Consider the following 24,119-nt stretch of genomic DNA (forward strand, 5'->3'; position numbering starts at 1 on the left):
GGTTCAATACAACTAAACCATTCCCTGCTGTAGTATTGAGCTCAGACCTCTCCCCATCTTCACAACATGATAAATTAATAAGCTTGTTGAACTCTGGGCTTTTCTTTGAGTCATCTGTTAAACCTCAGATTAGATCAGAAAGGAACATCAGAATCTGAACAAGAAGTCTTTACCTCATTTATCATCTCCACCTACCAGAAAACTGATGGAGTATTTGTAATTGTCACTGAGTGGCAGGGGGACAGATGGTGGACTATCATTCTATCACAAGATGGCCTTTTCTCTTTTACATGGTGTCTGTTTCACAGTATTTCATTAGCTTCATTTTTCTCATCCGTCACTTCAAATAATATAATACATAGATTGTAATAGATAAAAACATAAGTGTATCCTACACCTGTAGAAAGGGACCTGGGAAGAGTTGAGTCTTTTGTATTATTAAAATAGCCTATCAAGTTTTATAGGTTGTCATTGTTGAATGTGTTTAATTTTTCAAAATGGTGCTGCCACAAAGGGCATTATTTTGATTTTTTAAAAAAAGGCATTACATTTTAGATTTTCTTAAATTTACTGTTTGACTATATTTAAAATTTTATTTAAATCTAATGGAACTCTCAAACTTTTTTTTAAAACATTTCTTCAGCACCTGCCTGTGCACTCTGCAATTCCAGGCGTCAGGAAAGCAGAGATAAGTGTCACTTGAGCCTATCTCTTCATTTTGTGTTATCTCTGATAAATTTCATAGTTTCATGAATCTCTAAACAAACTTATTTAAATATGAGTGAACTAATTCTTATATATGGTGCTTTCACTTTTGAATCATGTTTGCATGATAATTATAGACACTTTGATATGACGAGTGCCATCCAACAGGTCAGTAATTATAAATCAGCTTTCCTCTGAAATCTTTCTAGGGGATAACCTGCTGGAATGACTTTATGGAAGAGTGTTATCAGCCAAAATAATAGTTTGCTATAGATTCTTTCAGTCTTATTCATAGTAAAACTCTGGCTTTTTAACGTAAGCTGTTAGCGTAAGCCCTTGGCACACTTCATATTGAATTAAATGTTAATAAACTAAATGATTGGCTTCCCTGATGGCTCCGACGGTGAAGAATCTGGGTACAATGCAGAAGACCCTTGTTCAGTCCTTAGGTTGAGAAGATCCCCTGGAGAAGGGAATGGCAACCCTCTCCAGTATTCTTGCCTGGAGAGTCCCATGGACAGAGGAGCCTGGCTGGCTGCGGTCAACAGGGTCGCAAGGAGTTGGACACAACTGAGTGATGCTTTCACTTTTTCACTCTCAAATTAAATGTTAATGAGCTAACCTGTCATTTATTATTTTCAATATACTATGTCTGTGAGGGTGGTATTCAAGATACATGGTTAAGTGCTGTCTAAAAATGCGATGTTGTTTGTAGTTGAGTATGTTTTTATTTCTTCCCTTCTTTCAGCTGCTTCTCCTTTTTCTCCTGATTTTCCTTCTTCTTCTTCTTCCCTTCCCAAACACCTTCATTTCCCCAGTCTGCCATCTCTTCTTCACCTCTCATTTTTCTTACCATCATTCTCTAAAGAAGCAAGAAACCAAGTTCCTACCCTCCGGGTCTCCACACTTGCCCAGTTTTTGTAGAAGACAGTGAGGAAATACTGTAAAATGCCTTGTATTTATCTTACTTGTTGTTGTTCCAGGCAGGCTTAGAAGAGTGGAGTGCCTCATAATATTTTAAGAATTTAAAAGAAAACATTATTTGTTTCTGAAATAGATTTTAGATTACATTGGATTTTAGATTACAAAGTTGAGAAAATACAGGATGAGGTTTAGAGAAAAATGTTTTTCCAAACAAAATGTTGAAAACCCTTGCATTAATTTCTCATCTATTTAGATTTGTAACTTGGCAGCCACCCTGATCTTTTTTTTATTCCCATCTTGCTCTTGAAAGTAAACTTGGCTTCAGAGAAATATGCCTTTTGAGCATGACATTGGATTTCTATAAAGAAACAGTTTTGATTTTCAAGTAAAAATACATTTGTATTACTGTAATGAAACTGTGGTTCTTTTTATTCAGAGAAGACATATTTAAATCTTTTGATCTAGGAAGAGTAATATCCTAAAAATTCTCAGTTCTATATTACAATATTTTTAAATAATGGGAAGCAAGTTGTTTTCTTCAGTGTAGCATATTTTATGTATTTATTGTGAGGTGTAACACTTGAGAGAGCTCTAAAAATTATAGTTTAATAAAATCCTATGTATGTCATTTATATTTTCTTGCTCATCAACTATTTTTAGAACTTTGACATTGTTTCCCAAAGATCGTGAACCTATCTATAGCTTAATTTTTTCCTGTCTCTTTTAAAAAATAAAGAACCTTTAGGAAGAGTCTGATAGAATATCAAGGTCATAAACTTCATTATGAATTATTTCGTTGAATATAGTAAATTATGTTAGAAAGGCCAGTGCTTTGGTCTAGTATGCCATAAAAGGTAATTAAAAGAATAAGAAGGATATAAACTTTGATGAGATCATCTGTATAGGTATTAGTTTCCTTATATGCATTACTAATATTTCATATTACATTAATTGTTTAAATAAGTCACAGTTATGACTTTAAAACTAGATTTAAATGTGTGTGTGTGTGTGTGGAGTTAGCTGTAGTTAATTAGATTTTGGACTTGAGACACTGATTTATTTTATTTTATCATTTTCTAATTGGAGTATAATTGCTTTACAGTGTTGTGTTTCTGCTGTACAACAAAGTGAATCAACTATACATATACATTGATTTTTAGAATGTTAGAAAATAGGGGGCTTTAGAATTTTTTGTCTACTGCTTTTATTTTACTAATGAGGAAACTGAGGCTCAGAGAAGTGACTTAGCCATGAGTTGTAGAATTTATCCTGGTATAGTTCTCTTGACTCATAGTTTAGTGCTGTTTCCACGGCACCAATTTGCTTTTCTATTCCTAAGGAAAAACAGTGTCTCTTACTAATGCATGCAGTGTCAAATAGAATGGCCAATGAAGACACATTTCTGACTTGTTAGTAGTAGAGTAGTACTTGCACTGAGCAGGATTCCATAAGGGTAGAAGTTGTGTTTTCTTTAATTCTTATAAGAAAGAAGTCTATGCAGAGGCCTTCAGATGATTTTTGGTCCTGATAATTCATATTTTGGAAATGAGTCATAGACACATTTGAGATGCACTGCATCCCAAAATGTATACTTTGCTTTTCCTTGTGCCTGTGGCATAATAATTAGGACTGTGAGTAGATACCAAAAGATGAGTGTATTTTTACATAGTTATATCTATTCTTTCTGTTGTACAAATGAGCCTGTAGAAACTGTAAGCTTATACAAATCAATCCTCTTTAAATAACTTGCTTTTTCCTTACATTTACTTATTAGCATTAATTTTGCAGTGATTAGGATAATATACATCAGTTGTAGAAAATTTAAGAAAAACTGAGGTTTGCCTACTGTTAATATGTTGATCTAATTTTCTGCTCTTTACCTGTGAATATCTTAAACACTTGCCTATATATAAACTGCATTACAAGGATTAAAATTTGAATTTTATTTACTATTACTAGTGCTTAAAACTAATCTAACCTTTCTAGTACCATATTAATGCATGTGCCATAATTTAGGTAATCAGTTCCCTACTACTCATATTTTGTTGTAAATCTCACCGCAATGAATATATTTGTAGAGAAATATTGCTGTACCTTTATATTTCCTTATGGTAATTTTATGGATAAGTTATTTGAAGTTTATTCTTTTATTGAGCATTTTGTTAAATATTAAGTAAACTGAACTGTGAAACTGTTTGGTTGTTCATATTAGAATGGAGGGAGGAATATCAGCCTCTTAAAAGCTCAATTTTCGGATGTCCAGAACTATAGATAACTTTAAGCAAGCAATATTTCAGGTAAAAGGAGATGAAATTGCTGTATTTGTCTTATCTTAGCCAGTTCCTTGGGATTTTAAGAAAGGATGTCATCAAGGATTATTTTTTTTTCAGGATATTTTCTACTTCTGTCATTAAAATAGATGTCAAACTGGGAGTCCACTCTCTTCAGCAATTGAATAGTGCAGAAACATGTAAATTTCATTATGAGACTAGTTCTTGGACACTTGAGAGATAAGAATATTGTGATTTCATTTACTACTATTGGCAAGCCAAACATATAATTTTTAAATTCATGTGTGTAAATTATTTTTCCTTACAAGATTTTCTAAACTGATGGAGAATTTTCTAAACTGATGAAGAATTTAAAACACTTATAATTATAGACAGAATAAGATGACAGACCTTCATGTACTCATCAGTTCAGTTCAGTTCAGTTGCTCAGTCGTATCCGACTCTTTGCCACACCTTGAATTGCAGCTCGCCAGGCCTCCCTGTCCATCACCAACTCCTGGAGTTCACCCAGACTCATATGCATCAAGTTGATGATGCCGTCCAGCCATCTCATCCTCTGTCGTCCCCTTCTCCTCCTGCCCCCAACCCCTCCCAGCATCAGAGTCTTTACCAGTGAGTTAACTCTTCGCATGGGGTGGCCAAAGTATTGGGAGTTTCAGCTTTAGCATCAGTCCTTCCAATGAACACCCAGGACTGATCTCTTTTAGGATGGACTGGTTGGATCTCCTTGCAGTCCAAGGGACTCTCAAGAGTCTTCTCCAACACCACAAAGCATCAATTCTTTGGTGCTCAGCTTTCTTCACAGTCCAACTCTCACATCCATATATGACCACTGGAAAAACCATAGCCTTGACTAGACGGACCTTTGTTGGCAAAGTAATGTCTCTGCTTTTTAATACGCTGTCTAGGTTGGTCATAACATTCCTTCCAAGGAGTAAGCATCTTTTAATTTCATGGCTGCAGTCACCATCTGCAGTGATTTTGGAGCCCAGAAAAATAAAGTCTGACACTGTTTCCACTATTTCCCTATCTATTTCCCATGAAGTGATGGGACCAGATGCCATGATTTTAGTTTTCTGAATGTTGAGCTTTAAGCCAACATTTTCACTCTCCTCTTTCACTTTCATCAAGAGGCTTTTTAGTTCCTCTTCACTTTCTGCCATAAGGGTGGTGTCATCTGCATATCTGAGGTTATTGATATTTCTCCCGGCAGTCTTGATTCCAGCTTGTGCTTCTTCCAGCCCAGTGTTTCTCATGATGTACTCTGCATATAGGTGAAATAAGCAGGGTGACAATATAAAGCCTTGACGTAATCCTTTTCCTATTTGGAACCAGTCTGTTGTTCCATGTTGCTTCCTGACCTGCATACAGGTTTCTCAAGAGGCAGGTCAGGTGGTCTGGGATTCCCATCTCTTTCAGAATTTTCCACAGTTTATTGTGATCCACACAGTCAAAGGCTTTGGCATAGTCAATAAAGCAGAAATAGATGATTTTCTGGAACTCTCTTGCTTTTTCGATGATCCATTGGATGTTGGCAATTTGATCTCTGGTGCCTCTGCCTTTTCTAAAACCTGCTTGAACATCTGGAAGTTCACGGTTCACACATACTGCTGAAGCCTGGCTTGGAGAATTTTGAGCATGACTTTACTAGCGTGTGAGATGAGTGCAATTGTGCGGTAGTTTGAGCATTCTTTGGCATTGCCTTTCTTTGGGATTGGGATGAAAACTGACCTTTTCCAGCCCTGTGGCCACTGCTGAGTTTTCCAAAGTTGCTGACATATTTAGTGCAGCACTTTTATAGCATCATCTTTCAGGATTTGAAATAGCTCATCTGGAATTCCATCACCTCCACTAGCTTTGTTCGTAGTGATGCTTCCTAATACATTCCAGGATGTCTGGCTCTAGTGAGTGATCACACCATTGTTATTATCTGGGTCACTCAGCCCTAATACTGATAACCTCATGATACATCCTGCCTTATTGAATTTTTCCAATCACTTTGCCCAAATACTATTTTGACATCAGCTCTAAATATCATCTCATAAGAGCTGTTTTAAAATGATTTACTTTCTACTTACATGTTTACTGTAAATGAGAAAATTAAAACGCATCAATCTAGTGACAAGTTTTAGTATTTTGCCTTATTTTCTTATAGTCATTTTATATACACATGCATACACATATAAAAATGCAAAGTTATAAGCATATAATTAATATAAATTTATATATATATTTGCATTAATTGGGAAAGACAAAAGACTAACCTGCTGTAATAGTGACAAAAATACAGTGATTTTTTTTTTTAAAACATAGGTCTTTATTCCTCAGAATTAGAGTCCTGAGGTAAGCAGTTCTAAGTGGTCAGGGTGGCTTTATGCCATGTGGTTTTTTGAGAGAGTTATCTTCTGTTGCTATCACCCCCTAATATAGTTCTAATATTCAGAGCTATGTTACAGTCCCTTTTGTGTTCCAGTTTGCAGAAGGGGAAGAAAGTGAATGGGTCTTCACACATTAAACGTGTATTCATAGTCCATTAGTGAGAATTCAGTCACGTGGCTACCACTATCTACAATAAGAATGGGAGGGACTTCCCTTGTGGTCAGTGGTTAAGACTTCCCCTTCTAGTGCAGGGGGTGCAGGTTTGATCCCTGGTCAGGGAGCTAAAGATCCTGCATGCCTCATGGCCAGAAAACCAAAACATAGAAACAGTGTTGTGACAAATTCAATAAAAGACTTTTAAAATGGTCCATATTAAAAAAAAAATCTTAAAAACAAAGAAGAATTGGGAAATCTCATCCCTAGCAGAAGAATTATGTGACTTGCTAAAGCTTTGTTACTGTGCAGTGTGTAGTAGTTCCTCTGTACTCTCTATTGCCTGCTCACGGGCAGGCAAATCTAGAGACTTGATCAAAGTAGGCACTCAGCCCATTTGGAAAAGCTGTATTTGGTGTGAGTTCTTTCATCAAGATGAGCATAATGTCTCATAGACTTTCTTTTTGTGGCACTGACATTTTAGCTTTTGATTTTAGTGGTGATGGACAGGGAGGCCTGGCGTGCTGTGATTCATGGGGTCGCGGAGAGTCGGACACGACTGAGCGACTGAACTGAACTGAACTGAAATCCGTTAATTCATAAATATGGGGCTATTCAAATTCTACATTTCACTTTCACTTATTGTTTGGAATACATTTATAAAGATATTCTTTCCCTCATCTACTATTTGGTTACTGATTAGTAAGTTAAATTTTTTTATTTTTACCTGTTTCCAGTATAATGAGTTTCCTATTATCCTCCACATGTGTCCACAGTTAGTTATTTTAGTTATTTAGTTATATATCATTATAAAATTGCAAAAGTAGGAAGTCAAGAAACACCTGGAGTAACTGGCAAATTTGGCCTTGGAGCACGAAATGAAGCAGGCCAAAGGCTAATAGAGTTTTGTCAAGAGAATGCACTGGTCATAGCAAACACCCTCTTCCAACAACACAAGAGAAGACTCTACACATGGACATCACCAGATGGTCAACACCGAAATCAGATAGATTATATTCTTTGCAACCAAAGATGGAGAAGCTGTATACAGTTAGCGAAAACAAGACCAGGAGCTGACTGTGGCTCAGATCATGAACTCCTTATTGCGAAATTCAGATTTAAATTGAAGAAAGTAGGGAAAACCACTAGACCATTCAGATATGACCTCAATCAAATCCCTTATGATTATACAATGGAAGTGAGAAATAGATTTAAGGGACTAGATCTGATTGATAGAGTGCCTGATGAACTCTGGACGGAGGTTCGTGACATTGTGCAGGAGACAGGGACCAAGACCATCCCCATGGAAAAGAAATGCAGAAGAGCGAAATGGCTGTCTGAGGAGGCCTTACAAATAGTTGTGAAAAGAAGAGAGGCGAAAAGCAAAGGAGAAAAGGAAAGATATAAGCATCTGAATGCAGAGTTCCAAAGAATAGCAAGGAGAGATAAGAAAGCCTTCCTCAGTGATCAATGCAAAGAAATAGAGGAAAACAACAGAATAGGAAAAACAAGAGACCTCTTCAAGAAAATCAGAGATTCCAAGGGAACATTTCATGCAAAGATGTGCTCGATAAAGGACAGAAATGGTATGGACCTAACAGAAGCAGAAGATATTAAGAAGAGGTGGCAGGAATACACAGAAGAACTGTACAAAAAAGATCTTCACGACCAAGATAGTCATGATAATGTGATCACTGACCTAGAGCCAGACATCTTGGAATGTGAAGTCAAGTGGGCCTTAGAGAGCATCACTACGAACAAAGCTAGTGGAGGTGATGGAATTCCAGTTGAGCTATTTCAAGTCTTGAAAGATGATGCTGTGAAAGTGCTGCACTCAATATGCCAGCAGATTTGGAAAACTCAGCGCTGGCCACAGGACTGAAAGAGGTCAGTCTTCATTCCAATCCCAAAGAAAGGCAATGCCAAAGAATGCTCAAACTATCGCACAATTGCACTCATCTCACACTCTAGTAAAGTCATGCTCAAAATTCTCCAGGCCAGGCTTCAGCAGTATGTAAACCGTGAACTCCCAGATGTTCAAGCAGGTTTTAGAAAAGGCAGAGGCACCAGAGATCAAATTGCCAACATCCGCTGGATCATGGAGAAAGCAAGAGAGTTTCAGAAAAACATCTATTTCTGCTTCATTGACTATGCCAAAGCCTTTGACTGTGTCGATCACAATAAACTGTGGAACATTCTGAAAGAGATGGGAATCCCAGACCACCTGACCTGCCTCTTGAGAAACCTGTATGCAGGTCAGGAAGCAACAGTTAGAACTGGACATGGAACAACAGACTGGTTCCAAATAGGAAAAGGTGTACGTCAGGGTTGTATATTGTCACCTTGCTTATTTAACTTATATGCAGAGTACATCATGAGGAACGCTGGGCTGGAAGAAGCACGAGCTGGAATCAAGATTGCTGGGAGAAATATCAATAACCTCAGATATGAGATGACACTACCCTTATGGCAGAAAGTGAAGAGGAACTCAAAAGCCTCTTGATGAAAGTGAAAGAGGAGAGTGAAAAGGTTGGCTTGAAGCTCAACATTCAGAAAATGAAGATCATGGCATCTGGTCCCATCGCTTCATGGGAAATAGATGGAAAAACAGTGGAAACAGTGTCAGACTTTATTTTTTTGGGCTCCAAAATCACTGCAGATGCTGATTGCAGCCATGAAATTAAAAGACGCTTGGTCCTTGGAAGGAAAGTTATGACCAACCTAGGTAGTATATTAAAAAGCAGAGACATTACTTTGCCAACCAAGGTCCGTCTAGTCAAGGCAATGGTTTTTCCCGTGGTCATGTATGGATGTGAGAGTTGGACTGTGAGGAAGGCTGATCGCCGAAGAATCGATGCTTTTGAACTGTGGTGTTGGAGAAGACTCTTGAGAGTCCCTTATACTGCAAGGAGATCCAACCAGTCCATTCTAAAGGAGATCAATCCTGGATGTTCATTGGAGGGACTGATGCTAAAGCTGAAGCTGCAATACTTTGGCCACCTCATGCGACGAGTTGATTCACTGGAAAAGACTCTGATGCTGGGAAAGGTTGGGGGCGGGAGGAGAAGGGGACGATGGAGAATGAGATGGCTGGATGGCATCACCGACTCTGTGGACATGAGTTTGAGTGTACTCCGGGAGTTGGTGATGTACAGGGAGGCCTGGCGTGCTGTAATTAATGGGGTCGCGGAGAGTCGGACACGACTGAGCGACTGAACTGAACTGAACTTCCTTCATTGAAAATTTTTCTTTTTTTTAAAGCTTTTCTTTTTCTGTTTTTAAAATTATGCCATCTGTTGGTCAGTGGGAGTCTCTTAGAGTTTGTGCTCAAGTTATTTTGACATGAGTTTGATAGAATTTGTTAGTTCCCTTGCTACTTGATATGGCAAGACGTTTAGTTTATAGTTAGCTGTTTCATTAAGATGTCTTGATTAATTTTACTGTGAAATGATATTTCAAGAGCATAAAATATATGTGATGTGTGTGTGAGTATGTTATACACAAACATGCACACACATGCATGCATGTGTGAATGTGTACTAAGTCACTTCAGTCATGTCTGACTCTTTGCGACCCCATGGACTGTAGCCTGTGAGGCTCCTCTGTCTATGGGATTCTCCAGGCAAGAATACTGGAGTGGGTTGCCATGCCCTCCTCCAAATATACATATATACATATGTTTATATGACATACGTTTTAGAACCCAAGAAGAGAAAATATGTCACTGTTTTCCACTTTGCCCATTTTTGTTTGCCATGAAGTGATGGGACTCGATGCCATGATCATCGTTTTTTTTAGTTTTAAGCTGGCCTTTTCAGTCTCCTCTTTCATCTTTATCAAGAGGCTCTTTAGTTCCTCTTCACTTTCTGCCATGAGGGTGGTATCATTTGTATATCTGAGGTTCTTGATATTTCTCCTGGCAATCTTAATTTAAGCTTGTGCTTCATCCAGTCCAACATTTCACATGATGTACTCTGCATATAAGTTAAATAAACAGGGTGACAATATACAGCCTTAACGTACTCCTTTCCCAATTTTGAACCGGTCCATTGTTCCATGTCCCTTTCCAACTGTTGCTTCTTGACCTGCATACAGGTTTCTCAGGAGAAATGCTCATAATCTCCTTTACTTCATCTGACATGATGTACACAGCAATCTTAGAATAACATTACTAATAATCCTACTGCCAATGTTAATTACTGGGAACAGGTTAAAATTCATGTTTTTCCCATTCTCATCTTTTTCATTAGTAATTCTATGAAAAATCTGACATACAACCATTTTATGACTATGTTTCCCTAGCTTTTGATCACTAGTTTGATCTTAGTTCTGTAAGTATATGTGAAATATTCACCACTAGTCCTCTTGTCCCTGTCTCTACAGTCATGTTGACTTTCTGAGGCTTGTTCTATAGTAGATTCTTCAGGAAGGTCTTATTAAAATAATATTCTCTTTAGATTTTTTTTAATGTTAATAACAATTTATCTGTGCTTTCTATCCTTGAAAGCTAGTTTTACTGGGTATAAAATCCTTAGTTCACATTACTTCCTTTGACAATTCTAAATAAATTTATAGTAGTCCCCTCCCAACCTTGGAGGATATATTCCAGGACCCCAGTCCCAGTGGATGTCTGAAGCCATGGATAGTACTGAATACTATATATACAGTTAATCCTTGAACAACACAGATTTTAATTTTGTGAGTCCATTTACACATGGATTATTTTCAGTAAATACAGTGCCACATGATTGTGGCTGGTTGCATCTGTGAGCATGAAAGGCCAGCTGTAAAATTATGTGTGGATTTTTGACTGTGGGGATCAGCATCCCTGACTCCCATATTTTTCAGAGGTCAGCTGTATTGTCTTTTTCCTATGCATAAATACCCATGATAAAGTTTAATTCATAAATTAGACAAGTTAGAGAATATTGAAATTGCCAGTGTCATTATTCTTATGCTTAGAAGTCATTTTTAAATAAAATAGGATTACTTGAATACATTCTACAGTCTATGTGATAACTTTGATGGGTACTATGTGACTAATGGGTGGGTACCATATACAGTGTGGAAACACTGGAAGGGGAAGATTTACGTACAGGCCATGTAGTGGGGTAGTGTACGTTTTCATCACACTTCCCAGAACAGTACCCAATTTAAAACTTATGAGTTTATTTCTGGAATTTTCCGTTTAATATTTTTAGTCCATGGTTGACCACAGGTAATTAAAACCACAGAAAGTGAAACCAAGGATAAGAGGAGACTACTATACTGCACATGAAATATTGCTGTCAAAAGGCCTGATGATAATCTAATTTTTTTTATAGATTTAATTTTAGAAATTATAATATTATATGTTTTGATATTAGCCACTCTGGGTCAGTATTTTCAGATATGTGGTGTACTCTTTCAACATTCAGTTATATTCTTTTTTAGGAAAGTTTTCTTGAGTTATAGTTTTTAACATTTGATTTGTTCCCTTGTTTTGGTTTTCTTTTTCAAGTGCTCCTGTTTGCTGTATCTTTGCCTGTCTTTTCTATCTCCACTTACTCTCAAATCATTTTTATTTCTTTTGTTTTAAGTATTTTCTCTCTTTTGTCTTTTAGTTGTCTGAGGAATTATTTGTTGTGTTTACTCACTCTTTTGTCTTCTATTTTATCTTCATTTCTTAAATGATTTATTTTCTTTTGCCATCTTCACTGAGTTTTGTAACCTCAATTCTGAGTCTTTGAGATAGCGGTCTGTGTTAGAACATTTTCTATATTTGTTTTAGCTTATTTTGAAATAGGAAGTTACATATTCATCTTTTCTGTGTATGTTATTTTGGGGGGGTGTTTTCATTGTTTGTAGTGTTGCTATCCTACTTATTTGCTTTTCTTTTAATAATTTTGTCTTTTGATCTCGATACCTTAGTATTGCTTATTTTTATGTGGAATTTGTTTTATGAGACCTTTATAATGAGTTGTGATTCAGGGCACCTATTCTAACTTCTTAGAGCTCCTCCTGTTGTTTTCATAAAAAATACAGTGACTTGCTTTCTAAAATTTCCTGGTTCCGTTTACCTGTTCTGTTTGTATCAGGCATTTCCTGCCTTTGTTTCTGTTATTCCTCGTTTGCTTAATTAAATTCTTTCTTTAGCAGTTTCTTTGTGGCTCAGTTTTGAGAGGTCATAGGGCTTAACCTGGGCTTCCCAGGTGGCACTGGTGGTGAAGAACCTACCTGCCAGTGGGAGACATAAGAGATGCTGGTTCGATCCCCGGCTTGGGAAGATCCCCAGGCGGAGGGCATGGCAGCCCACTCCAGTATTCTTGCCTGGAGAATCCCCATGGACAGAAGAGCCTGCTGGCCTACAGTGCACGGGATCACAAAGATCGACGACTGGGCTTAGCCGTCACAGACCGTTCTGACTTTCTTAACGTAGGCACCTTTTACTCACCTGCCATTTCAGTGGTCAAACCTCTCAGTTTTAGATGCTGTTCTCTGATTGGCCTGTTGAACTCTGCAGTGAAAAATGATTTCCTTTTTAGAGTTCTGTTCTCAGGTTCGTGATTCACTCTGTTTTCCTCTGATGTCTGCTTCAGAGACCCTGAAAACCTGCTGATCTGTTGGTAGTCTGTCCTCACCCACTCCTGCTTGGAGGCTGTAGGGATACCTTGTCACTTGTTGTAAATATTTTCTGTGGGTTTTGATTTTGCTGTCCCGTTGCTCTTTCTGTTTTATATGGTGATTCAGAGAGAATCCATAACTTTATTACCACTGCCTTCATCTTCTCAGAATCCTCATTAAGTGCTTTAACGGCTAATACTTCACAAATAGAAATGTATTATAATTTTCTAAAGCACTTCTCAGTGTTGAAAACCTCTGTGCATGTTCTCCCTCTTCAGAAACCATCTCAAAACTTTCCTGTATCGTCTTCATGGTTTTAATGGAAAAATAACAATTAATTATCCTGTGTCACATCCAACAGTGCATCATCAAAAGGCAGTCTCTTTCTTACAGAGAGTGAAAACATAACGCAACCCACTAGAAGCAGATCTATGAAACCCTGAAAATTAGAAAAGAGACATATTTTAAGTCACATAAGACAAAATACAAACAAATGGTTAAGCATACTAATATAAGTTTTTCAGCTAACAAATTGACCAATTTACAAAACCAAACCAAACCAAACAGAAATACTAGGTACTGGCAAACCACTTGTGGGGACTTATTCTCATTTTGGTTGTTTTGGAATACATATGAAAAGCTTTAAAAATGTGTGTAATCTGTAGCCCAAAAATTTCAGTTCTGTGCTTTCATCATAAAGGAGTAATTTAAATTGTTTTAATGCTTATTTGTTTGGCCGCATCAGATCTTAGTTGCGCGGCATGTGGGTGCTCAGTGGTTGTGGTATGTGGGCTCTCCAGCTGCTGTGTGCGGGCATAGTTGCCCTGCGGCATGTGGGATCTTTTCCCAGCCAGGGATCACAACCATGTCCCCTCCACTGCAAGGTGGATTCTTAAGCACTGGACCACCAAGGAAGTCCCTAAAAGTTTAGCTATATTTGTTTCCCTAGTATTTATCATATTGAAAATAAAAATTCAAATGTTTAACAAAAAAGCATTTATTAAAGTTAGGTATACTGTGAATAATCAGTAGATTATGTTGTAGAACATTATTTCATGGAATGAATATATTTGCAATATTAAATTTAAAAACCGGATTGTAAAATATTATAAAAGGTATGTACATTTTAATAAAAATGTATGTGAAGAAAAATGTCTAGATGATTACTTAATTATTTTTAGGTGTTTAAATTATAGGAGGTTTTTATTTCTTAATTTTATTTATATTTTTTATAATTAACATGAGTTGTGTTATTTTAAATTAATTAATTAATTTTAATTGGAGGCTGATTACTTTACAGTATTGTGGTGGTTTTTGCCATACATCCATATGAATCAGCCATGGGTGTACCTATGTCCCCCCCATCCTGAACCCCCCTCCCACCTCCCTCCCTACCCCATCCCTCTGGGTTGTCCCCAAGTACTGGCTTTGAGCACCCCGCTTCATGCATCGAACTTGCACTGGTCATCTGTTTTACATGTGATAATATGCATATTTCAATGCTGTTCTCTCAAATCATCCCACCCTTACCTTCTCCCACAGAGTCCAAAAGGCTGTTCTTTACATCTGTGTCTCTTTTGCTGTCTCGCATACAGGGTCATCGTTACTATCTTTCTAAATTCCATATATATGCGTTAATATACTTTATTACCATTTCTCTTTCTGACTTACTTCACTCTGTTTATTTTTTATAATTAACATGTGTTGATTTGTATTAAGAAAAAATTAAGTCAAACTGAAATAGAAATATATTCTCATTTGGTTTTAGTTTTGAGATTGTTTTAAAAAGTTAATGAGAGTGCATGATGCATGCTGTGTGTGTGATTGTAATATCTTTTAAAAGATGCAGTTTTTGTTAGTTCTGGATGGAGTCCAAATTTTTCTATGTAATGTCTACATTTTAGACCGTTAATGGATTCTATTAGATATGTAAATAGTTGTATGCAACTGAAAATAGTGTAATTAAGCATTTCACAAAATTAAAAATGTCATTTAAAATACTCTTTTTCCTTAGTGCGGTGATAGAAATTAGATGTCAGAGACTTAGCCCACTTGAGCAGTGTTAGAGGGAGGGAATGTGGAGTAGGAAAAAAGCTTGGTCTTGCATGTGTGCATGCTAAGTTGTTTCAGTCACGTCTGACTCTGCGACGCTATGAGCTGCAACCTGCCAGGCTCCCCTGTCTGTAGGATTCTTCAGGCAAGAATACTGGAGTGTGTTGCCATGCCCTCCTCCAAGGGGTCCTCCCAACCTAGAGATAAAACCCACACCTCTTGTGTCTCCTGCATTGGCAGGCGAGTTCCCAGCGCCACCTGGGAAGCCCTTTTGAACTTGAGTTTTATGATCATGAACATAATATTGAAACATTTTGATCCTTTGTTCAGTTCAGTTCAGTCGTTCAGTCCTGTCCGACTCTCCGTGACCCCATGCATCATAGCACGCCAGGCCTCCCTGTCCATCACCAACTCCAGGAGTTCACTCAAACTCATGTCCACAGAGTCGGTGATGCCATCCAGCCATCTCATTCTCGGTCGTCCCCTTCTCCTCCCGCCCCCAACCTTTCCCAGCATCAGAGTCTTTTCCAGTGAGTCAACTTGTCGCATGAGGTAGCCAAAGTATTGCGGTTTCAGCTTTAGCATCAGTCCTTCCAATGAACACCCAGGATTGATCTCCTTTAGAATGGACTGGTTGGATCTCCTTGCAGTACAAGGGACTCTCAAGAGTCTTCTCCAACAAACATCTGTAAAACAAACATTTTCCTACCTTTCTATGAGGTTGTGAAGACTTTAGCCCTTTGCTGATCACAGCAAGTATCTAATAAATGATAACTTGGATGGTGGTTTTACATGACTTGCTTTGTGTTATGTATCCTTAGGATATATGTTAAGGGAGTTTTCTTTATTTACTTATGTGATTGCTTTCATTTGACTTGAGACCTAGGTTATTTTTTCAAATTGCATGTATATGTATATTATATATACTTATCACCTAAGTAATTGCCTTTGTTTAGTGCCAAAGTATAAAGATGTTGCATACAACAGGCCCAATTTATCAATGAAAATAATTACTCCCACTTTGAGAATATTTTCCGCCTTTGGTTGGGGTGATTTTGTTTTACTGTTTTGGTAAGTTTATGATTTGAAAAGTTTCTGTTTTTTGTTGAAATATGGTTGATTTACAGTGTTATATTAGTTTCATTTGTTCAACACCGTGATTCAGTATTTCTATAGATTATATTCCATTTAAAGTTACTGTAAAACACTAATTATATACCCTGTCTTGTACATTGCATCCTTGATGTTGTTTATTTAATAATTAGTAGTTTGTACCTGTTGATCCTCTTCCATTATCTTGTTCCTCTCTTATGCCTCTCACCAGTGATAACCATGTTTGTTCTCTCTAAGTCTGTTTCTGTTTTATTATATCCATTTGTTTGCTTTATTTTGGGGATTCCATATATAAGAGAAAATGTACAAGATTTGGCTTTTTCCCTCTGACCTCACTAAGCATAGAAGTTTCATAATAAGCACAACTCTATGGCCCATCTCATTTTCTAACCATATCCCTAAAGTACTAGCCAAAAATATAGACTCCATAATCATATTGTCTGGATTTAAATTAGGCTGTATCACTACTATCTACAAAACTGCTAATCATCATGATCTTGACTTTGTAACTTCAGGAAAGTAATTTGACTCTATGTCTCTTTCCTAATAGTTAAAATGAAAGTAATAACTACCTTTTAGTGTAGTTCAAATGACTAAATCAATGATCATATGTAAAGGACTTACCTTGGTGTACATTGTATAATAAGCCTTCAGAATACTTTTTTCCTTTTATTTTATCAAGATATAATTGACATAGAACATTTGTGTTAGTCTTAGGTATACAACATAATGTTTGATTTTATGTATATATATATATATATCTGTATATAGTGAAATGATTACCATAGTTTAGTTACAGTCTGTGATCACTCAGAGTTACAATTTTTTTCCTATAATGAGAACTTTTAAGATCTACTCTCTTAGCAACTTTCAAATATACAATACAGTATTGTTCACTATAGTCACTGTGTTGTACATTACAATCTGAAGATTTACTTAATCTTATAACTGAAAGTTTGTATGTTTTGACCACCTTCATTCATTTGACCACAGATATTGTATTAAATCTTGTTACTTTCGTTTCATCATTCATTTAACCTATACTTACTGAGTGCCTACTGTATGCCAGGCACAGTACCAGACACTGAACCATCACTGAACAAAACAGTCAGTGCCCTCATGAAACTTATATTCTAGTGCAAGAGATTACAAATGAATATTGATATCAGGCACTGATGATAGACAAGTCCTATGAAGAAAAACAAAATAAGAAGATGGCAAATAATAGAAAGCGTTATGTAAGGTTGGATGTTCATTTTAGCCGAGACCATGCAAGTACCTGGAGAAGAATATTCTTGGCTAAGGAAATGAGAGTCTTGAGGCAGTACCATTCCTGATGAATGTGAAGAACGACTACACCCTGAACTCCACTCCTGTATCAGACTGTCTCCTGTGACTCTCCACTTGTGTTTCCACCAGAAGCATTTCCAAAATAACATTCTACAACAAAACTCTTATGCTCCTTGTGTATATAAAATTTGCTGTTAGAGTGTTCAGTAACTTTGCACAACTGCTCAGTCTGCCAGTAAACCCGATCAGTTCTGCTTTTTAACATACCCACTCCATCCACAGTGGAGTGAACAAAGGAGAGAGTAAGATGAGGTCGGAGAGGTTGATGATGTGGGGCTTAGTAGACCGTGATAAGGACTTTGGATTTTACCCTGAATGTGATGAGAATGCAAGATTTTGATAAGAGGAATGATATGATGTGATTTATATTTTTAAAAATTGCTGATTTTGTAAAGAAAAGATTTTGAGACCAATGAAGCTGGAAGAATATTTAAGAAGCTATTTCGTAATGCAAATGAAAGCTCAGAGGCCTTAGATTAAGTGATGGTGGCAGGGAGAAGTGATTGGATTGAGATTAATATGGGTATATTTGAAAGTAGAGCGGATAGGATTTACTGATGTATTAGATGTGAGCAGTTATGCAGATAGTAGCACCAGTTACTAAACACTCCAAGATAAATTTTTAATGTATATTAGGAGCATAAGAGCTATGTTGTAGAGTATTATATTTTGGAAATGCTTATGTTGGAAATACTCCACTTAAGTGGAGATTTTCAGTAGATAGTTTGATATAGGAATTAGAGTTCAGGGGAGAAGTCTGGATTAGAGATAAAAATTTGGGAATTGCCTCTGTGAATTATGTTTCAAGTCACTGCACTTGATAAACAAGTTTGAATAGAGAAGAAGGAAGTTATAAGTCTGAGATGTTTAATATTTATCAGTCAAGAAGAGGAAAACGATCCAGGAAAAGAGACTTAGAAGGTACAGCTGGAGTTAGGAGGAGAGTGTGATATCTAGAAACCTAGTGAAGAAAGTGTGTCAGGGAGGAAGAAGTGATCTACAGTTCTGATGATGTTGGAAATTTAAGGAGAGGGTCTAAAATAATTTCTAGGAGGGAGAATGTAGACAAAGTTAACTAAGGTTGCTCGATTGCCTCGCAGTTCTAGAGCCCATTTGAGGTGTAATGTCATAAAGTTAAAGTGAGATCTTGTCCCCATGGTTTGTAATTATAGCCATATTAATCTGCTGTTATGAGTACAAAGTAGAGAAAGAGTTAGATTTAGGGTTGAGATTTTTCCATGCAGGTATGAAAGAAGAATAGAGGGACAAGGGAGTTGTGTACATGCAGGAGAGTAATAATAATGAGGTGCCATAAAATCCAAGATGGCTAAGGAGGGAAGTGGGGCCAAACTCTGTGTACTCCAGAGACCAGACCAAATTTCTGCTGCCACTAGCCACATTCTGCTTTCTCACCTCTGCCTGTTTTCTGGGAAGCCCTACTCCTTTCTCTTTCCTGCCATGTTTCACAACTACCAGCCCAAACAAACACACACATACCCAATATCCATATGTTTAAATTCAATCCACCCTTCAAGGGATAACAGACATGGTGCTTCCTTCTTAAATCTTTCTTCATCACCCCAAGTGATCTTGTTTCCCCTTTTGAGCTCCTGTAGTACCTAGCTGGGTTTTATAGATTTGAGTATGGTAATTTACCTCTCCTGCTGCATTGTGGAGTTGCAGGGCACTTGAGTATGTCCCTGTATCCTTAGCATTTAGCTCAGTTGATGTGCAGCAAAGTTTGACAGGTCAATGAAAGTCTCAAGTAAAATGATTTCTTCAGGGTTTACCAAAGCAATTTTTGGAGCCGGTATTTCATAGAGATTACTTTTGCTTTCATCTGTGTATTCTTTTATATTCACTGTAGTATGTAGCAGTGCTATGTTGTTTTTAATTATTATTTCATTTATTTATCTTGCAGGAGCACCTTTCCTTAAAGAAATACGTTATTGACATTGTGGTTGAAAGTACAGCTCCACCAGAGCCTTCGAAAGATGGAGAAGAGCGGCAGAAAAATAAGAAGAAAGCCAAAAAGATAAAAGCGCGGATGAACTTCAGGTACCATGAAAAGAAAAAAGTGAAATTGTTAGTCGCTCAGTCCTGTCTGACTATTTGTGACCCGTGGACTGTAGCTCACCAGACTCCTCTGTCCATGGAATTCTCCAGGCAAGAATACTGGAGTGGGTAGCCATTTCCTTCTCTAGAGGATCTTCCTGATCTAGGGAACAAACCCAGGTGTCCTGCATTGCAGGTGGATTTTTTACTGGCCAAGCCACCAGGGAAGCCCTCAGGTACTATAAATATGCTTAAAACAAAGAAAAAGTTTTAGAGGTTTATCATTTTTAATGTAAATCCAAGGAAGCTCTCTGTCCCTCCCCAAAAGTTTAAACTTGTTTGCTTCAAGAAAGCCTTGAAAATAATACTGATGAGCCTAATTTATAGCCACTTTCTTTGATTGAGAAAGAAAACTGAATATCGATCTAAAGCCCTTGCTTTCACCTGTTAAGAGCTCTTCTTATAATTGGATGCCAAAGCCATGCCAAACTTGTGCCTCCTTCAGCATACAATAGTATGTTTAAGTATGTGTAAACCAAGCCTATTTTTCTTTCCAACTATTGATTTTTAAATGAAGTATCAAAGAAAATCAATAGCAATCAACAAATAGAAGTCTGCTGGCTGTAGTGTCAAATTCCATGACTAGGTTTAATCAATTTGGTTGCCTGTCACAACAAGAGAAAGTTCAAGAAATATCTTGAAATGGAAAGTGAGTTGTCAGACCTGTAGTTTATCATCAGCCTCCAAAGTGACATCTAAGGATCAGACAGCTGTGTAGTACATCATTACCTCACAAACTCTAAGCATCGTCTGATGACTGATGAGTCTTGTTCCAGGACACAAGTGTAGTTCCGCCTTAGAAAAGAATTCTTTGCTGTTTGAAGAAAGGTTGTCTGAATATGTTGTTGCACCTTCATTCCTAAATGGTTAGAGAAAGAGAAGCTTGACCTACGGAATTATAGAAATACAGGTCTAGAATAATGGTGAACAGGTATTATCTCTCTGTAGTTTCCAATTTCAGATTGTAATTAGAAGATGTCCATTTCATCTTACATAATCAGTGGAAACTTGAGAGTACTCATTCAAGCAAAGAATAGAAAAGGCTTTTTTGGTTGGTTTTTTATTTTTATTTTTTGTAGTTCCTTGAAGTTTCTAAGAATAGTTTTACAGTATATACTTTAGGGTATTACTGACCTTCGTTTCTAGTTTTTGCTGAACTTGCTGACCTCCACAAATGGTACTGAGTCCATTCTTTGGACCTTTCTCTTTTTCCTGTATGTACACATTCCTTTGGTTAGTTCACCAGGTGTTTTGTCTTTAAATATTCTCCACCTGTTGATGACTACTAGTTTTATATCTTCAATTGTACTCACATTTAGTGTGTCCAAAATGAGTTCCTGCTTTCTTCTCTGCATCTGCCCCTCCAAAGCCTCTCCCTTCTAGTTTTCTCTGTATTAGGAATCAGGTAACTCCATTCTAGTTGTGTGTGCCAAGACCCTTGAAATTGTCCTTAACCTTTTTCTTTGTCCCACATCTCATCCAGCCTAACTGCAAATCATGTTAGCTTTGCTGTAAAGTACGAACGTTCAGAGACTGTCTTTCTCTAGCATCACTACCTCCCCCTCAATCAAGCCTCCATCATATCTCACCTGGGTTATTACAGTACTTCCCTGACTTGTCTCTTTGTTTCCATCATTGGCTTCTCACAGTCTATTCTAAACATGCTGGCCAAAGTGAACCTGTTAATGTGTCAGATCATGTCACTTCTCTTCTCAAAGCCTCAGGGCTTTTACACTCCAGTTTTCCTCTTTCTGGACAGCTCTCCCACATATATCCATAGAGCTTAGCACTGTTACCTCCTTCAGGTCTTTGCTCAAATGTTAACCTTTTCAGTGAGGCTGTCCTTCAGGCACTGATATATACATAGCAATGCTAGGTTTTTAAAGGAAATCTTTAAATTATAGGGACAATCCTATAATTCTGATGCTGCTCATTTTTTGGCATACACGTATCCTTTTTATGCTTTCATACCTATATCAGTAGACTTTTTCCATTGCAGTGTGGTTTACATACGTGAATGTAGAGATCTCTGATGTACAGTTGTTGAGTTTTGTCAAACCTGCATACTCACGTATAATCCACTAGAGCCTTTGCGTTGTTTCAGTGTCTTTGTGTCTCTTTCCAGTCAGTCTTTCGCTACCCTTGGCTCTTGGTAACCACTGACCTGCTTTCTATCATCATAGGTTAGTTTTTCCTATTCTAGAAATACATACAAATGAAGTCTTTGTGGCTGACTTCTCTTACTAAGTACAGTGGATCCTTGAACGATGAGAGTGTTAGGAGCACTGAGTCTCCATTCAGTCAAAAATCCACACGTAACTTACAGTTGGTGCTCCACATCTGCAGTTCCTCTGTTGGTTAAACCCATGGAGGCTGGGTTTAGCCAGCTGGGGATCGTGTAATGCTGTGGTGTTTACTACTGAAAGCAATCCAAGTATAAGAAGACCCATGTAGTTCAGTGACATGCTGTTCAAGGGTCAGCTGTATAACATTTTTGAGATATATCTGTATTTTGACATGTGTGTAATTTGTTTTTTTTTCATTGCTGAACATACCATTGTGTGCATATTCCATAAATTTTTATCTGTTCATCTGTTAATAGACATTTGGATTTTCACTTCTTTGGCATTTGTGAATTAGCTTTCTATCAAGTCTTCAGGTGTATTTACATTCTCCTTTCTTTTGGATAAATACTTAAAACTGAAATTCCACTTTTTTTTCACAGTGGTGGTACTATTTTACACTTCTGCGACCTGGGGAGTCCCAGTCGCTCAACATTTGTTAATACTTGGTATTTTTAATTTTTAAAATTTTAATCTTAATTCCAGTGTGAGCATAGTTGTATCTCGTGATTCTAATTTGCACTTCCTTAGTGATTAATAATATGTATTGAGTATCTTTCTATGTAATTTTTCACCATGCATATCTTCCCTTATGATGTTTCTGTTGAAGGTTTTTGCCCATTTTAAAAGTTGAGTTGTTTGTCATTTTATCTTTGAGTTGTTTATACATTCTAGCTACATGTTTTTTGCCAATTATGTGTTATGTGAATTTTTTTCTGAATCTGGAGCTTGCCTATACATTTTGTTGGCAATAGCTGTTGATAAGCAAATGTATTTTTAATCGTGATGATGTCTATTTTATCAATATGTTCTCTTTAGGTCTTGTGCTTTCTGGGTTCTAAGAGGTTTTTGTCTGACGAAAGGTTAAAAAACCTTTGTTTTTTTTTTTCTAGAAGCCTTGTAATTTTAGTTTTGGCATTTAGATTTATGATCCAGCTCAAACAAATTAGTGGGTATGATATGAAGAATAGGTCCAAGTTTATTTTTCTGTATAGCCAGCCAGTTGTTCCAACACTATTCACTGAAAAGATTTCCATTCCCATTATAATGTTTTAATGCTTTGGTTAAAAAAAAAAAAAAATCTCCCCTACGTGAGTGAGTCTATTTCTGGACTCTCCTATTCTACCCTGTTTTTCTATTTTGGCACCTAATAAAAAATATAAATCAGCCCATGAAGTTTGAATCTACTTCAGGTCTGTTCTCTTCCATTATTTTGTTCCTTTTCACACTGTCTTGATTACGGTAGCTTTGTAGTAGGTCTTAAAGCAATGGAAATCTTCAACTTTGTTTTCTTTTTGAAGTTTGTTTTTCCAATGTCTTACATTTTCACAAAAATATTAAGATCAGTTTTTAGTATCTAAAATTAAAAAGTCTCTTGGGATTTTGATTGGCATTGCACTGGTCTATAGATAAGCTTAGGAAGAAAGGATATCCTGATAAGTTTGGATTTTCCAATTCATGATGAGATAGGTATCTGCATTTGTTTAGAGCTTATTTAATTTCTCTAGTAGTTTTTTTGTAATTTTCAGTTTAAATGCTTTACAAATACTTCATTAAATTTATCCCTAAAATTTTAAGTTTTTGTTGCTATTGAAAATTATATTTGTAATATTTTTTGTTGTTAGCATATAGACAGAATTACTATTTGTATATTCACTAGATATGGGGACCTTTCCAAATATACTTATGAGCTCTAATAGTTCTATAAATTTATAAGATTTCTTTATGTACATAGATATATCAGAATAAAATCAGTTTTGTTTGTTTTTTTTCTACTTAGTATACTTTTTATTTTTTTCTATTGTCTATTGCACTGTGTTGCACCTTCTACAAAATATGAAACAGAAGCTTTGGTGCTGATCTTAGGGAAAGCAGTAGGTTTTTCACTGTTACGTTATATTAGCTATAACATCATACCTTACAATTTCTGTAGATGTCATTTCTCAGATGGAGGGAGCTTTATTCTATTCTTAACTTCCTGAGTGTTTTTTTACTAGATTGATATACCATATTCTCAAATGCCTTTTCTACATCTATTGAAATGTACTCTTTCATTTTACCAATTTGGTGCATTATGTTGACTTGTTATGAC

At 36.8% G+C, this 24,119-nt stretch overlaps 1 protein-coding gene across 4 annotated transcripts in view; it reads left to right on the plus strand.

The window, feature by feature from the left end:
• SCAPER (S-phase cyclin A associated protein in the ER) overlaps window positions 1-24,119 on the plus strand; it is a 420,138-nt gene that overhangs the window by 163,330 nt on the left and 232,689 nt on the right. For all 4 annotated transcript variants that reach the window (XM_055418057.2, XM_055418061.2, XM_055418059.2 and 1 more), the window contains exon 21: window positions 19,492-19,628. In XM_055418057.2, the coding sequence (XP_055274032.1) occupies window positions 19,492-19,628 (137 nt within the window). The remainder of the gene's footprint in view (window positions 1-19,491; window positions 19,629-24,119) is intronic.

Source organism: Moschus berezovskii, chromosome 21, assembly GCF_049115385.1.
Source record: "Moschus berezovskii isolate FMDL1 chromosome 21, NW_MosBer_1.0, whole genome shotgun sequence".
NCBI classification, from domain to species: Eukaryota; Metazoa; Chordata; class Mammalia; order Artiodactyla; family Moschidae; genus Moschus; species Moschus berezovskii.